Raw genomic sequence first — 17,422 nt, 5'->3', positions numbered from 1 at the left:
GAAATTACGCAGGGGCCACAGTCTATGCTCAAGCCTCTGACCAAATCAGCAGGTGAGATGCTCCCAGTGGGATGAATCCTGAGCTCCTGAAGGGACCCAAAGCAGGCTGGCTCTGCAGGAACTCAGAGATTGTCCTGGGAGCAGCAGTCATCCCACAAAGGACTGCGTCCATTCCCCGGTGGAGTATGCCTGAGCAGGGGACTTCCGAGCACTGAAGCCATGAAGAACTGCAAAAATCTGGCAGAAAAATCAAAACACACAAAAAAAACCAGAGTGGAGCAAAACACATCTTCTGAGTTTGCTTGCAGAAGGAATAACTGAGGAGGGTGCTGTGCTCCACTGCAGAAGGGGAGCAGTTCTCAAGTTCTTAAAGAGATATCCTTCTGCAGTTCACAGGAAATGGGAATCAACAGCTCAAGTATGGGCTCCTGTGTATCTGCAACAGAAAATAGACATACCAAAACTACTAGAGAGCACATAACACTGTCCTGGATATTGCAAATCTCTAAATTAAAAACTGAAGATCATAATTAGTAAATGTGTTCCTTTGTTTTTCAAATAAGACCTCTCAACAATACCTTCACAATGTTCAATATGCAACAAACTCTCACACTGAAAAACTCACTGTAAAAAAAATGGATTAGTGCAACACAGATGACTGACCAGACATTTTCTGCAAAAACTTAAGCTAAGTGCGTCTTTTAGATGAAGCTGTACCAATGGATTTGATGGCACCGCAGCTTAAAGTCAATGTCTGCTTTGATAAAGCTTACATTACAAGTATTCAATAATCGCGATCTCCAATGAAGCTACTGCAATTAAATCTAACATGGTGGGATTTTAACTATGTTCTTTTATTTTTTAAATCCACTAGTTTGTTTCTTATTTTAAAACTTCAAAATCTTACCAAATAATACATATATATGACAGAACACCTGTTTATTTTTGCTTTTATGTTTTGAAGATCTATTTCAGGTGATAATAATGTAAAGATTTATAACTTGCCCTTTGGAAAATATCACAGAAGCCCAATACAAAAATCATTAAATCGACAATGTTTATGTTTATTAAAAGTTTTAACTGCACTTCAGTTTGTCAACGGCAAGGTGTACAAAATATATAAAAACAAGAAATGAAAAGAACACCATGTAAAATAGGAAAGCAATACAATAGATACATAATTTAACATTAAAATCAACAACCCATCTCACAATTCAGTAAGTAAAACCCTCACAAATATATCTTAACCCAGTGATTTACAACCAGTGTGCCAAAGGACTTGCAATGCTGTTGTGGCTGGCAGGGACCCTCAAGCCGCTCCAGCTGAAGATGTTCCCGAAGGCACAAGAAGCTCTTATGCATAGATTGGCAGTAAGCAGCTACTTCCTGAGCTCCCAGCTCCAGCACTCTGAACATGACCAGCTTTCATGCATATGCAGAGTACTGGCACTGGGGGCTAAGGAAGCAGCTGCCAACTGCTAAGCTATGCAGAGGAGCTTCTGAGCACCTTCAGAGACATCTTCGGCCAGTGGGGCTTACAGAACTCCAACAGCTTAGGTACTTGTAGTTTAGAAATAGTTGTTCTGAACTATTTTCTGTAAGATACACAAGGGAAGATTCTCAAATGTTTGCGGTAAAATCCAACAGGCCGCTGTTGCGGTCGCTATTCTAACGATTTAAAAAAGGCACGCCATTCTTTTTAAAAAAAACCCAAACAAACACGCATGCAAATGAGGTTCGCAGAGTTGCTAAATTTGCATATGCCGATTGCTGGTGACAGCAATCAGCACATGCACAGAATAAACCCATAAAATAAAGACCCTTAAATTGAAGATTGGTAGGAGGGATGCCTGTTCCCTCCTGCTGCTGCCATCAAGCAATCCATTCGACACCCCCCGCCCCCCGGAGGGATAACCACTCCCTCCCGCCGTTGCCACACTCCCCTCTAAACACCCCCCCAGCATTGAGAGGGATGCTTACTCCCTCCTGCTACTGTCAACAAGCAATCTCCCCAACACCCACTGGCAGCGGGAGGGATGCCCGCTCCCTCCTGCCGCCGCTATCAAGCAAACTTCCTCTCCCACCAGGCAGTGGGAAGAATACCTACTCCCTCCCAACCGCTGCCTTAAAGCAACCTTTCGCATCATTGTGACCCCACTGACCCCCACTCCCTCCCACCGCTGCCATAAAGCAACCCCCCCAACACCCCCCGGCAGTGGGAGGGATGCCAACTACCTCTCCCTACCGCAGTCAAGCAAACCTTCCATTACCTCCCCTGACAGCAGGAGAGATGCCCAATCCCTCCCATTGTTTCCATAAAGCAATTCCCCCGACAACGGGAGGGATGCCCACTACCCCTGCCGCTGTTATGCCGACAAACCCCTGCCCCCTACCTTGTTCACGATGGCAGGTCAGAGGGATGCCTAATCTCTCCGGCCAGCAGGCCCATTTCTTCAAAATGACAGGCTTCCCCTTCCCAGTGCATCCTGGGATGTGCCAGGGAGGGGCCTAAGGCTTTGACTGGTCCAGATACCTTAAGCTACCTGGGCCAATCAGAGCCTTAGGCCCCTCCCTGGTGATGCACCGGGGAGGGGAAGGCCCACCATTTTGAAAAGGCGGGCTTGCTGGCCGGAGGGATTAGGCATCTCTTCGGCCATTCGAGTGCTAGTTTAAATATTAATGACCTCATTGTAAAACAATTGCATGGCAGAGTCATAGTCTGCTTGGAAAAGACCACGGTGAACCCTTTTGAGAATTGGCTGGTAGAATACTTCCAAACTAAAATGGCTGGAACTGGTTTAGCAACCATCGTGAATGGCCTTGTCCCCACAGTAAAAGATCTGCCGTGAGTTGCCTCCCTTCCCACTCCTCCCAGTCAGCAGCCCTCCTCTCTCCCTATCACGGGTCCAACAGCTCTCGCACCCTCCTTCCCTGGCTCCCAATTTCAGGCAGCAAAAAAAAAAACAAAACAAAAAAATACCAAAACAACAAATCTGAAACCCTCCTGAGTTGGCCCCTTCACGCCTCCCGAGGCGGGCCTACCAGCCTCTTAGAAGCTTCCTGCACACAGTGCTGATCTGGAACCTTCTTGCCGCCGAGACCCTCTTTCCAATGTAACTTCCAGCAAAACTGAGCTCACGGGGACGGGGCACAGAAGGGGACCGAGCTCATGGGGAATGGGCGGAGACGGGGACAAATTTTTTCCCCGTGCCATTCTCTATTGGTAGTTAACAAGGATAAAACGGAACCACTTCTAATTAACAAATGGGGAGGAAATAGTACAAAATACCAACTAACTCTGAACGGCAATATCATAAAATCATCCATGGAAGAGGTGAGGAATTTAGGAGTATAGCTGAACCCAAACCTAGACATGACATTATAGATCAAACGCATCGTGAAAAATGCTTATGGCAAACTCTACTGGGTTAAAGGACTTAAACTCTATCTCACCTATCGAGCAATGTCTAATGTAATAATAACCCTGGTACTCTCAATCTGACTATTGCATTGAAATCCTGCTGGGTATTCCAAAGTACACGATCAAGCAGATTCAAATGATACAAAATGCAGCAGCAAGATTTCTGCTGGGAAAAATCGAGGCAGATGAGTCCCACCCCACTACTGAAAGAGTTACATTGTGGTCCTTTTGAAAGCAGGGTGAAATTCAAGATCTTGTTGCTGACACATAAAATCATTCATCTCTCAGAACCACAATATCTAGCAGCCAGACTACATTACCATACACCAGCATGCATCCTGCATTCAAGGCAAGAATATCTGCTGAAAATACCCTCTTTCAGAGACATCAAATACAAAAATGTCAGGACAAGAATGTTCTAAGTGATGGCTCCAAGATGGTGGAACTCCCTTCCGAAAGAATTAAAACTAGAAAAGGACACCAGAAAGTTCAAGAAAAGGATAAAGACCTCATTCTTCACAGACTACTTTAACTAACAATGTAACACAGAGGAGATTGCTGGCTAGTTCCCACTAGGAACACGATAGGGTGATCACAGTAGAGATACCCAGAATTGCTGAGGATATGATAAATAAAGTACAGATAACTAGAATTATCAGGATGTATGTAAATCTAAGATGAACATAGTATGTGATACTAGTAATATAAGTGCATATATGTAGGATGATTGATTAAATGTGCCTATATTGAAAACCATCTCAGAAAACGCTAATTCTGTACTGTAACACCATTACAGAAGCTCATGTAAACCGCTCTGAATTGACTCCCCAGTCATTAGTAGCGGTATAGAAGCTTTCAATAAACAACTGAATATGTTATATGTGTCTAATTTACACATTGAATCTGCTGTTAGTACAGTAAAATAGTTCTCCATTCTTTTGTGCTGTCTGAAACTGGTTCTCTTATTGTTCTTTTATTCATTTCTTAGGAGCTTTTAAATTTATGTTGCCTTTATCAAACATTATTAAAGATAAGGAGGGTATGTGTGTGGAGGAGGAACATCTTCAGGCGGTGGAGAAAACCTATATCTTTATGGTGTGCCTTGTCAGATGAAAAAGATTGGAAATCTCTGCCATAACTTTTATCAAATAACAATTTTCAATTTTCTACAGAGCTGTGCATAGTTTAAGTCTCCCCTCAATGAAAAGGGAATTCATGTGAAGCCATGTTTCTCAAGTGATGCTATATAGCAGGGGTAGGGAACTCCGGTCCTCGAGAGCCGTATTCCAGTCGGGTTTTCAGGATTTCCCCAATGAATATGCATTGAAAGCAGTGCGTGCAGATAGATCTCATGCATATTCATTGGGGAAATCCTGAAAACCCGACTGGAATACAGCTCTCGAGGACAGGAGTTCCCTACCCCTGCTATATAGCCTTCAAATTTAGCTTAAAAAATGTATAAATTAGGGCTGCACATCAATTAATCACATAAAGCTTCCCCCTCACATTTCTATCTATACTCGTACAGCGGCAAATATAGACAGCATAAGTAAATTCTCAGAACCAACATGTTTTAATTACTAAAATTAAAATAAATCATTTTTCTTAATTTTGTTGCTTGGTGATTTTATTGTTCTAATCATTTTGGTCTGTCTTTAAAATCACCAGGCAACAAAATTAAGAAAAATAATTTATTTTCATTTTAGTAATTAAAACATGTTGGTTCTGAGAATTTACTTATGCTGTCTATATTTGCTACTGTACGAGTATAGATGGAAATGTGAGGGGGAAGCTTTATGTGATTAAAAATTTTAATAGCACTTAATCATTGTCCAGCTCTAGTATAAATACTGCTTGTTCATGTAACACAGGTACTTGTACTCTACAGACTGAACTATGTAAGCATTAATAATTAAGCAATAATGTCAGTGTCTTGATCATCATATTAGCATAATAGAAGAAAACTGTGCAGAATCAATGACATTAGCTTATGGCTATAACTGTCATCAGCTATTTAACAACCTATTCTTTCTGGACATGAAGAGGAGTAGGAATAGGCTTTGAAGATTAAATTATTATAGCCATGTGCTAGACAGGTAATAAAAATCATTCATTTTCAAAAGTAAATTTCTCCTTTTTATTTAAATTTTCCATATTAGCTGGAGTACCAATTTTTGCATTTTCTCTTGCATCTAAAAGCTGAGACTACAAAGAACATAATATAAAGGACTTATACAGTAAAACCCATTTACTGCATATGACAGATAGGCCTTTGCCCCCTTACCTTTTACATACTTGTAGCCATCATACAATCACCTTCTTGTGTATATTTTTGGTTAAAAAGGAACATTTTATCCTTTGCTACTTACCTTATCAACATGTTTCTTAGAATTGTGAAGTCACAGTGTTCACCATTTTCCACTAAATTAAAACAAAAAAGCTATATTTGAAAGATAAGATACAGCAAAAACTATTATTCCACTAACACTTTTTTAATGAAAGTTGAGTTATTTAATTATTTAGTTAAGTATAAAATGCAAATTTGCTCTGGAATTGAGTGGGATGAGAACCAGGGAAGATAGTGGTCAAATCCCATTGGTGTTCCTTGTAAACTAATCACCTGAACCTTCACTACCTCAGGAATAAACTTGGGGCTAGATTTACTAACAATAAACATTGATATACTGTAAATAGCTCAACAAAGTTCACCGCAATCTAACATTAATAAGAAGTGGAGACAAAGCACAGTTACTTACCGTAAAGCACAGTTACTTACCATAACAGGTTTTATCCAGGGACAGCAGGCAGCTATTCTCACATATGGGTGACGTCATCGACGGAGCCCGGATGCGGACACCTCACAAGCAGACTTGCTTGAAGAAACTCGAAGTTTTGAGTCGCCCGCACCGCACATTCGCAAGTGCCTTCCCGCCCAGCACAGGGCGCGTCTCCTCAGTTCATATAGCTAGCAGAGAAGCCAACCAGGGGAGGTGGGTGGGTTGTGAGAATAGCTGCCTGCTGTCCCTGGATAACACCTGTTACGGTAAGTAACTGTGCTTCATCCCAGGACAAGCAGGCAGGTATTCTCACATATGGGTGACCTCCAAGCTAACCAGAATGGGATGGTGGGAGTGTTGGCAATTTAGGAGAATAAATTTTGTAATACTGTTTGGCCAAACTGTCCATCCCATCTGGAGAAAGTATCCAGACAATAGTGAGAAGTGAAGGTATGAACCGAGGACCAAGTAGCAGCTCTACAAATTTCCTCAATAGGTGTAGATCTGAGGAAAGCTACTGAAGCTGCCATTGCTCTGACTTTATGGGCTGTGACTTTACTATGAAGGGATAATCCAGCCTGGGCATAGCAGAAAGAGATACAAGCTGCCATCCAGTTGGAGATGGTACGCTTAGAAATAGGATGGCCCAACTTATTTGCATCGAAGGAAACAAAAAGTTCAGGAGCAGTTCTGTGTGATTTGGTGCGTTCCAAGTAGAAGGCCAAAGCACTTTACAGTCCAGAGTATGAACAGCTGATTCTCCAGGGTAAGAATGAGGCTTTGGAAAAAACACTGGAAATACGATGGATTGGTTGAGATGAAATTCTGAGACCACTTTAGGTAGGAATTTCAGATGAGCACAAAGAACAACTTTGTCATGATGAAACACCGTGAATGATGGGTCAGTAACTAAAGCTTGCAGCTCACTAACTCGTCGAGCAGAAGTGAGGGCAATGAGAAACACCACTTTCCAAGTGAGATACTTTAGATGAGCCTTATCAATTGGTTCAAATGGAGGCTTCATGAGCTGAGTAAGGACAACATTGAGGTCCCAAACCATAGGAGGCGGTTTGAGAGGAGGTTTCACATTGAAAAGTCCTTTCATGAATCTGGAAACCACCGGATGAGCAGAGAGGGGTTTCCCATCAATAGGCTGAAGGAAAGCTGCAATTGCACTGAGATGGACTCGGATAGATGTAGACTTGAGGCCAGAATTGGATAAGTGCAACAGGTAGCCCAAAACAGAAGATAAGGAGGAATGCTGAGGCTCCTTATGATGAGAAAAACACCATGTAGAAAATCTAGTCCACTTTTGGTGATAGCATTGTCTAGTGGTAGGCTTCCTAGAAACTTCTAAGACATCTCTTACAGACTGAGAAAACTGAAAAGGAGTTACGTTGAAAGGTACCAAGCTGTCAGGTGTAGAGACTGCAGGTTGGGATGAAGCAGAGATTCTTGACTCTGTGTAAGCAGAGAAGGAAAAACTGGTAGAAGGTATGGCTCCATGGTGCTGAGTTGAAGTAGAAGGGAGTACCAAGGTTGTCTTGGCCACCGAGGAGTGATTAGAATCATGGTGGCATGATCGTTCTTCAATTTGACCAGAGTCTTGAGAATGAGAGGGAATGGAGGGAATGCGTCCATTCCAGAAGAAAATCATCTGCCTCGAGGCGGTGAGCAGAGTATATCCTGGAGCAGAACTGAGGCAGTTTGTAGTTGTGGGGAGCTGCAAAAAGGTCTATCTGAGGGGTTCCCCATTGTGAAAAAATGTGATGAAGAGGCGAGGAATGGAGAGTCCATTCGTGAGGTTGCAGAAGACGACTCAAGTTGTCCGCTAAGCAATTCTTTGCCCCTTGAATGTAGACAGCTTTGAGGAAGGTGTTGTGGCGGATTGCCCAGTCCCAAATTTTCAGAGCTTCTTGACAAAGAGATACAGATCCCGTCCCTCCTTGTTTGTTGAAATAATACATGGCGACTTGGTTGTCCGTCCGGATGAGGATTACCTGGTCGCGAAGAACATGTTGAAAAGCGTTGAGAGCCTTGAAAATCGCTCTGAGTTCCAACAGATTTGTGTGACATTGACGATCCGTACTAGTCCAGTGGCCTTGAGTACGGAGACCATCGAGATGAGCGCCCCATCAAGAAGAGTCTGTCGCGAGGACCTTCTGATGAGGGGGCGTTTGAAAAAGCAAGCCTCTGGAAAGATTGGAAGAGAGCATCCACCAACGGAGAGACTTCTTCAAGGAAGGAGTGACTGAAATGTGTCGAGAAGGAGGGTCGCAAACTTGCGTCCATTGAGATGCCAGGGTCCACTGAGGAATTCTGAGGTGAAGTCTGGCAAAGGAGTCACGTGTACTGTGGAGGCCATGTGACCCAGAAGTACCATCATGTGTCTCGCTGAGATGGAAGAGCGGGAAGACACTGTATGACAAAGTTGAAGAAGAGCTTCCAGTCATTGTTGTGGAAGGAATGCTCTGAGTTGGATAGTGTCCAGAACAGCTCCAATGAATTGTAGATTCTGTGAGGGCTGAAGTTGAGATTTGGGAAAGTTGATTTCGAATCCCAAACTTTGTAGGAACCAGGTAGTCCGTTGGGTCGCTACAATAACCCCTTGAGATGTGGAATCTTTGATGAGCCAATCGTCAAGGAAGGGAAATACCTGAAGACCATGGTTCCGGAGAGCTGCCGTTACCACTACCAGGCACTTGGTGACATTCTGGGAGACGAGGCCAGGCCAAAGGGTAGTACTCTGTATTGAAAATGCAGAGTCCCCACCTGAAATCTGAGATATTGACGGGAGGTCGGATGAATGGGGATATAAGTGTAGACTTCCTTGAGATCCAGAGAGCATAACCAGTCGTTCTGCTTGAGAAGGGGATAAAGAGATGCCAGGGACAACATTCGAAACTTTTCTTTGATTAAAAATTTGTTGAGAGCCCTGAGATCCAGAATGGGTCGCAGATCACCCATCTTCTTCGGAACAAGGAAGTAACGGGAGTAAAACCCCCTGTTCTGCTGTTCCAAGGGAACTGGTTCAATGGCATGGAGAGAAAGCAGAGCTTGAGCTTCCTGAAGAAGGGCGGTCTGAGATGGATGGGAAAGATACTCTCTTGGAGGAAGCTCTGATGGAAGCCCTGATGGAAGCCCTGAGTGAAATGAAGAGAGTATCCTTCTCTGATGATGGTAAGCACCCAGAGGTCGGATGTAATTATCACCCATCGGTTGTAAAAATAATGGAGATGACCTCCTATAGGGGGAAAGGGGGACAGAGACAGAACAATGGAGGTTATGCTCTGTTGTAAACAGTCAAAAAGGCTGAGAAGCCTTAGGTGCAGCAGAAGGATGGGGTTTCTGTTGCTTCTGAGGTTGCTGTTTTTTCAGAGGAGGGTGAGTATAAGGAGCCGGCTTTGGAGCAAAACGCCTTTGATAGATAAGAGCAGGGTGTGCAGGCTTGGCAGGAGCTGGCTTTGGCTTAGGTCTGACTATAGAAGCAAATGATTTTTCATGGTCAGATAATTTCTTGGTGGCTGCCTCGATGGATTCATCAAAGAGGTCGTTGCCCTGACAAGGAATGTTAGCCAAGCGGTCTTGAAGGTTAGAGTCCATGTCAACGGTACGAAGCCAGGCAAGACGACGCATAGCCTCAGAGCAAGCAACCGCTCAGGCAGAAAACTCGAAGGCATCATAAGATGATTGGAGGAGATGCAGACATAATTGAGAGAAAGAAGCAATGACTTCCTGAAACTCAAAATGCATTTGGGTATCCAAATAATCCAAAAACTTTGGTAGAAGAGAAAGAAGAAATTCAAAGTAAGTGATGAAATAAAAATTATAATTGAGGATTTTAGAGGACATCATAGCATTCTGGTAGATGCAACGTCAAATTTGTCCATAGTTTTCCCTTCCCTTCCAGGAGGGACAGTGGCATAAACCTTGGAAGGATGGGACCTTTTCAAGGAGGACTCGACCAGCAGGGATTGATGAGATAACTGAGAATTTTCAAACCCTTTGCGATTCACAGTCTTATATCTAGAGTCCAATTTTCCTGGAACAGCCGGTATGGAAAAAGGTGTTTCCATGCAACGACCAAAAGTCTGATTCAAAAGCTTATGAAATGGAAGCTTAAGAGACTCTGCCAGAGGTTGAGGAAGATGCATGACTTTGAGATACTCCTTAGAATATTTGGAGCCAGTATCCAATTGAACATCCAAGTCCACAGCCATCTGTCGCAGAAAAGACGAGAAAGATAGCTGATCTGCCAATGCTTTGCCTCGAGAAGGACTCGAGGATGTTGAGGCAGCCTGTGTCGAAGAAGAAGCTTCGGCAGGGAAAAAGGCATCAAAGGAACCTGGTGACTTGGATGAAGCAATCGAGACCGGAACATCCTCGAGGTCCGGCATTGGAGACCTTGAACAAGGAGTCGGTGGTCTGGTCGAGGTTGGAGTAGATTGAGGCTTCGAGGAAGAAGATCTGTCGTGAGATGAAGAACTATGCCTGGAAGGATGTCTCGATGAAGGCCTCGAATGTCTGTGAGAACTGTGTCTGGAACCAGATCTCGATGATCAAGGAGACTTTGCCTCGGAGACATGGGCAGCCGATGCCGATGTATGAATAGGACTAGAGGCTGTAGATCGAAGCTCCAGAGGCTTGGTGGAAGAACCTCGATGCACTCTCAAAGACTCTGCTCCTTGTATAGAGTGTGAGGATTCTCGTCGAGGCACTCGCAAAGAATCTGCTCCTTGCTTTACGTGCTTGGATGGCAGACCAGACACTCGCAGAGATTCTGCTCCCTGCAAAGAGTGTGTAAGTTCAGACTGGGGCACAGGAAGCGGCTCGACCTCGCAGGAGTTTGCTGAATGCCCAGGCTGGATAAGAGGAAGCAGTTTGGGTCCCATGTTAGTAAGGAACTGAATAAACTGCTTCTCTAACATGGCCTGGAAAGAAGCCAGCAAGGATGGATCTGCGTCTGAAACTGGACCACCTGCTTTGGCTGGAGGTTCCTTCGAGGTAATGTGAATGTGCTTCGACTTAGGAGTCTTAGACACTTTAATCACCACCGGCGGAACCGACTGCTGAGCTATCTGACCTGAGGAAACAGGGAAGATACAGCAGATGACGTTGAAGCAAGAGCCGCTGCAAGCGACGAAGGTCTGATGAAGCTCGAGGTGGAAGCAGTAGGCGCAGAAGGAGCCTCGGTGGAAGTCGAGGCTGAAGACGCCTTCGAAGTTGAGGGATCAGTAGGAGACTCCATCTCGAAGAGCTTGTCCACCAAAATGCAACGACGCTTGAAAGAACGAGGCTGAAGTGTTTGGCAAGGCAGGCACGACCTAGGATGATGTTTTGGCCCAAGGCACTTGAGGCAGTGTCCGTGAGGGTCCGTAAGAGAGATTGCGCGCTGACACTTGCTACACCTCTTAAAGCCCGTAGCAGGCCGGGACACAGACGGAAAAATAGACGCCGCAAAACTGAAGCTGCGGCCTGTCCCGGAAAACAAACGAAAGAAGAAAAAAAAAAATTTTTTTTTTTTTTTTTTTAACTAAAATAAAAAATAAAATAAAACAGTGATTCGTGAAGAAAAAAAACACAAACTGCAGTTGAGAGAAGACACAAAGCGAACGAAGTTAAATGCAGAGAGTCAAAGATGGACTTTTCGGTTCCGCGGAAAATTGAGAACTGAGGAGACGCGCCCTGCGCTGGGCGGAAAGGCACTCGCACATACGCGGTGCTGGCGACTCGAAACTTCGAGTTTCTTCAAACAAGTCTGCTTGCGAGGCGTCCGCATCCGGGCTTCGTTGATGACGTCACCCATATGTGAGAATATCTGCCTGCTTGTCCTGGGATAATGCTCAAACCTCCTCCACCCACATCATTGGCATCACCGTGAAACGTCGGCTTTAACTTTAATATCACTTAGTTCCTTACGATATAGAGGCAATAGCTGTTTTAGTCCTGCACCAATAAATTACATTGTATAAATAAAAATAAAATGAGGGGAGAGGGGGAGGGTAAAACAGAAGGAATAAATGAGGTATCACTTCCTAGAAGCATTTTTATTTTCCCGTATTTATTTGGGGATTCAGCTGGAATTTTGATAAGCTTCTTTGAAGAGGAATGTCTTAAGGAGTTTTTAAAACTTATTTCAGGAATTTTCAGATTGTAGATTCGATGGCATTGCATTCCAAACGGAAGGCGCAGCAACAGAGAAAATCGTATTTCTAGTATAGTAAATGTCCTTAATGGAAGGGACTGTTAGTGGACCTGAGGGCCCTGGATGGGGTATGTGGAATGAGATATTTATCAAGAAAGACTAGCTGATGAGAAGTCTTGATCTTAAAGGCCAAGAGAAGAATTTTGTAAGTTGTTCTATGAGAAACTGGTAACCAATGAGATTCTCGAAGCAAGGGGATAACATGGTCATATTTAGGATGAGCTGGAGAGGGCTTTAATGAAAACACCAGTAATTTGGAACATGAAGCTGTACAGATTATACAATCTGTGCCCTGCAAATGACAACATGGTTCAGATAAGCTGGAACAGGCTTCAACAGCAACTTCAGTCGTCGGAACTTATGGACAGTGTTGTGCAGATTTCTACAGTCTAGGTCCCCAAAATGTCAAAAAAGACAATTTAATCATGAATTACTAATAAGTGACTATTGGGTAGACTGGATGGACCATTCGGGTCTTTATCTGTCATCATTTATTATATCACTATGAGGACATTAAAGACATCTACTACCATTTTATATGGGGGGAAAAAAAATCCCAGTTCTTTTGAGTTAAACTCCTTGCAGCTTCCTATCGTTACCTCTATTATACAACTTCTTTTCTGCTAGAGAAATTTAATTTTGTATGCGTTTGTATCTTTCAAGTATTTAAAATGTCCAGGGTGTACACATTTAGGTTCTCAAGTTACATCTCCTGTATCTTTTGGCATAGAACCCAGCTGAATTTGTTTGCCTCTCTGAAATGCTTCTAGCCTATCTCTACCTTTTATGAGGTACATCCCCATAATAGATATCCAAGTTGCAAAATAGAGTAGGATAAAATGATAGCTGCAGCCAGAGGGATCCAACTGTTGAAAGCAAGCCATCAGTAGATAAATGCCTACAAAAATTAGTATGGTACATGAACAGTGACAAACAGCAAAGAGGCAAAATTCAGTGCTAAAGTGATGAGATGAAAAACCTGAAAATTAGAGAACAAATTACAGCTCAAGCAGGAATATCTACACAGAGACATAGCAAACATAAGATATGGAGGGCTATAGAAACATAGAAGATGACGGCAGAAAAGGGCTACAGCCCATCAAGTCTGCCCACTCTGCTTACCCACCCCCTGTCTATGCCCTAATGACCCAATTTCCTTATCTTGACCCTCGTAGGGATCCCACATGGGTATCCCATTTATTCTTAAAGTCTGGCACGCTGTCTGCCTCGATCACCTGCACTGGAAGCTTGTTCCAATGATCAACCACTCTCTCTGTGAAGAAATACTTTCTGGTGTCGCCATGAAATTTTCCGCCCCTGAGTTTGGGCGGGTGCCCTCTTGTGGCCGAGGGTCCCTTGAGAAAGAAAATATCATCTTCCACTTCGACATGTCCCGTGAGGTACTTAAATGTTTCGATCATGTCTCCCCTCTCCCTACGTTCCTCAAGAGTGTAGAGCTGCAATTTGTTCAGTCTCTCTTCGTACGAGAGACCCTTGAGCCCCGAGATCATCCTGGTGGCCGTCCGTTGAACCGATTCAATTCTGCGCACATCTTTACTGTAATGTGGCCTCCAGAATTGCACACAGTACTCCAGATGAGGTCTCACCATGGCCCTGTACAACGGCATTATGACTTCAGGCTTTCGGCTGACGAAACTTCTATTGATACAACCCAATATCTGCCTTGCCTTAGATGAAGCCTTCTCCACTTGATTGGCAGTTTTCATGTCTGCACTGATGATTACTCCTAAATCTGGTTCTGCTGAAGTCCTAGTTAAAGTTTCTCCGTTCAGGAAGTACGTCCTGCATGGATTTCCGCTTCCGAGGTGCATGACCTTACATTTCTTAGCATTGAAGCCTAGCTGCCAGGTTGAGGACCAACTTTCCAATGTAAGCAGGTCCTGCACCATATAATTCTGTAAACTGCATTCACTTACTATATTACATAGTTTGGCGTCATCGGCGAATAGTGTTATTTTACCTTGAAGCCCTTGAGTCAGATCCCCTATGAATAAGTTGAAAAGGAGTAGACCCAGGACCGAGCCCTGCGGCACTCCACTGGTCACCTCCGATGTTTTAGAGAGGGTACCATTAACCACCACCCTCTGAAGTCTGCCACTCAGCCAATCATTGACCCATGCAGTTAGTGTCTCTCCTAACCCCATCGATTCCATCTTGCTTAGTAGCCTGCGGTGTGGGACACTGTCAAAAGCTTTACTGAAGTCCAGGTACACGACGTCCAAAGACTCTCCCAAGTCCAACTTTCTTGTTACCCAGTCAAAGAAGCTGATGAGATTGGATTGGCAGGACCTACCCTTGGTGAATCCATGCTGACTGGGATCCCGAAGATTCCCTTCATTCAAGATCGTGTCCAATTCGCTTTTAATTAGTGTTTCCATGAGTTTGCACACTATTGATGTGAGACTCACCGGTCTATAATTCGCAGCCTCTGCCCTGCAACCCTTTTTATGCAGAGGAAAGACATTAGCTAATTTCCAGTCCAGGGGAACTTTCCCCTTACTTAGGGAGAGATTGAATAGCTCAGCCAACGGTTTCGCCAGGACATCGCTCAATTCTCTGAGCACTCTTGGGTGCAAATTGTCTGGTCCCATGGCTTTGTTTACCTTGAGTCTTGCCAGTTCACTGTAAACTTCACCTGGTGTGAACTCAAAATTATGAAATGGGTCATCTGTGCTTTGTGTTGCCTTCAACTGCGGACCGTGTCCCGGTGCCTCACAGGTGAAGACTGAGCAGAAGTATTCATTCAGTAGTTCGGCTTTATCGGAATCTGCTTCCACGCAACTTCCGTCCGGTCTTCTAAGGTGTACTATCCCGCCTGTGTTCCTTTTTCTGTCACTAATATACCTAAAGAAGGATTTGTCCCCCTTTTTAATGTTTTTTGCCAGAATTTCTTCCACTCGAAGTTTTGCCTCCCTAACTGCCATTTTGACCGCTATAGACCTGGTCCTATATTCTACTTTTGCCTCTCTTTTCTCCGTGCGCTTGTAAGAGAGAAACGCTTTTTTCTTCTCCTTAATGAGGTGCGAGATCTCCGCGGTGAACCATTGGGGTTTATTGTTTCTTTGTCGTTTATTTACTGATTTTATGAAGCGGCTAGTTGCTTCATGTATGGTTGATTTCAGTGTTAACCACTTAGCTTCTACATCATCGGTCTCCGCTTGGTCCTGCAGCATCTGATGGACGAAATCTCCCATGCGTGCGAAGTCTGTGCCCCGGAAATTGAGTACCTTTGTTTTCGTGTTTGATCTAGGGAAGCCTTTCCTAAGGTTGAACCATACTATGCTGTGGTCGCTGGAGGCTAGCGTATCTCCTACTGAGACCTCTGAGTCGCTTTCCCCGTTGGTGAGTACCAGGTCGAGGATCGCCTGGGCCCTAGTGGGCTCCGTTACCATTTGTTTGAGACGTGCTCCCTTTATGGAGGTTAAGAGCCTCCTGCTACCGCTGGTTGTCGCTGAAAATGAGTTCCAGTCTGCATCAGGCATATTGAAGTCCCCTAGCAGTACAGCTTCTCCCCGTAGAGTGATATTCTCTATGTCTTCAATTAATTCTGCGTCCATGTCTTCCAGTTGTCTTGGGGGTCTGTATACCACACCTAGATACAGGCATTTTTCTCTGCCTCTTGCCAGGTTTACCCAGAGGGACTCCCCGGTGTACTTGACATCTGTGATCCTGGTGGTTTTGATGTCCACTTTAATGTATAGAGCTACCCCCCCCTCCTAACCTGCCCTCTCTGTCCTGACGAAGTAGATTGTAGCCCGGTATAGCCATATCCCACCCATGTGAGTCCGTGAACCAAGTTTCAGATATTGCCACCACATCTAGGTCGGCATTCCTTATTTCAGCCTCCAATTCTAGAATTTTGTTACCTAAACTGTGTGTATTGACATACATGGCCCTCCATATCTTGTGTTTGCTAAGTCCCTGTGAGGCGTATCCTACCCGAGTCGGTGTGACTCCCAAAGAACTGTTTGCAATGTGGGTACTTACCTTGGACATGGAAGCGAGTTTCGACTCACCTCATCAGGATAATTCCTTTCTGCACTAATATGTGAATGGGTACCCTCCCCCGACTTACCTAGTTTAAAGCCCTGTGAAGCAGGCGGGCTAGTCGGTGTCCGAAGACGTTCTTACCCCTACTGGTCAGATGGAGTCCGTCTGGTCCCTGAAGTCCTTGTAGCGCTTCCCCATGGTTTAGGAATCCGAAGTTCATATCCCGGTACCATCCCTGTAGCCACTCGTTCGTCCTCAGGATACGTTCATCTCTGGCTCTTCCCTTGCCTCTAACTGGGAGGATCGATGAGAAAACCACCTGCGCTCCTGTCCGCTTCAGCCTCTCACCCAGTGCTCCAAAGTCTCTGGTGATGGTCTCCGGTGTGTTCCTGGCAGTGTCGTTGGTTCCTATGTGGACAAGAAGCATAGGAAAGTGGTCTCGGGGTGTGAGTAGTCTATCCAGACTGGCGGTGACATCTCGTATCCTGGCTCCAAGCAGACAGCAAACCTCCCTAGATTGCATATCCGGTCTGCAAATTGGTCCCTCGGTGCCCCTCAGCATGGAATCCCCGATGACTATTACTCTGCGCTTCTTTGGGGGGGAGCCGGTCAGTTGTCCCTGGAGATGGAGCTGTGTGTTGGGCCTGCTCCTGTTCCTGTTCCTCATCGGCAGTTCCTTCCTGAAGAATCTGGAATCTGTTCCGCAGGGCGAGTTGAGGGATTGATGTATAGCTGCCCTGTTTGTAAGAAGAAGGAGAAGATGAAGAGATTGAAAAAGGGGGGGGGGGGGGGTCTCCTATGTTTGCCCGTGGAGGAGGTCACCAGCTGCCAGGAGTCAGTGCCGCTAGCCATTTCCTGTATCCCAATTGTTGGTTTCAAAGCTGATGATTTGGGTGTCTCGAGGATGGACTTGTCATGGGCCTGCTCGGTGATTTGGGACAGCTCCTGGATGACTCCGTCGATGTAGGCCTCGTCCTCTCGGATGCTTCTCAGGCGTATCACCTCCTC

General features: G+C 44.8%; 1 protein-coding gene across 5 annotated transcripts in view; it reads right to left on the bottom strand.

Moving 5' to 3' along the window:
- Positions 1–17,422, bottom strand: part of SEPTIN7 (septin 7) — a 266,147-nt gene that overhangs the window by 59,437 nt on the left and 189,288 nt on the right. For all 5 annotated transcript variants that reach the window (XM_033930201.1, XM_033930198.1, XM_033930199.1 and 2 more), the window contains exon 10: positions 5,791–5,842. In XM_033930201.1, the coding sequence (XP_033786092.1) occupies positions 5,791–5,842 (52 nt within the window). The remainder of the gene's footprint in view (positions 1–5,790; positions 5,843–17,422) is intronic.

The sequence above is a fragment of the Geotrypetes seraphini genome, chromosome 2, assembly GCF_902459505.1.
Source record: "Geotrypetes seraphini chromosome 2, aGeoSer1.1, whole genome shotgun sequence".
Taxonomy (NCBI): Eukaryota; Metazoa; Chordata; class Amphibia; order Gymnophiona; family Dermophiidae; genus Geotrypetes; species Geotrypetes seraphini.
Note: the sequence above shows the minus strand (reverse complement) of the source record. Positions and strands in the feature narration are given on the sequence as shown.